The 334-nt window shown below is 40.7% G+C and overlaps 1 protein-coding gene across 1 annotated transcript in view; it reads left to right on the forward strand.

The window, feature by feature from the left end:
• LOC118341964 (receptor-type tyrosine-protein phosphatase beta-like) overlaps positions 1-334 on the forward strand; it is a 31201-nt gene that overhangs the window by 21990 nt on the left and 8877 nt on the right. The window contains exon 27 of the mRNA XM_035680392.1: positions 178-314. Coding sequence (XP_035536285.1) covers positions 178-314 — 137 coding nt within the window. The remainder of the gene's footprint in view (positions 1-177; positions 315-334) is intronic.

Below are 334 nucleotides of genomic sequence, written 5' to 3' on the forward strand. Positions count from 1 at the left end.
ATAAAATTGAATTGAATTAAAAAATTTAATTAATCTGACATTTGTCAACAAATATCTTTTCAAAATAAAGTATGTAATGCAAGATATTAATTGATGTTCATTAATGAAAATAATGGAGAAAATGTGAACAGACATAAAATGGAGATTTATAAACAAACTCGATTAATAATTGATCAGGTGGTGGAGGTGAACCTCGGGGCCGGAGGGGACCGGCTGGGCGGGGGCTGTGATCGTTACCATGACGACGACCTCTACCTGAGCGACAGCTACGGCGGCTTCTGTGACGGGCCGCTGAAAGCCAAAACCTCCTACAGGTACGACACACACACACACA

The sequence above is a fragment of the Morone saxatilis genome, unplaced genomic scaffold (genome assembly GCF_004916995.1).
Source record: "Morone saxatilis isolate NCDOM2014 unplaced genomic scaffold, NCSU_SB_2.0 Contig10, whole genome shotgun sequence".
NCBI classification, from domain to species: domain Eukaryota; kingdom Metazoa; phylum Chordata; class Actinopteri; family Moronidae; genus Morone; species Morone saxatilis.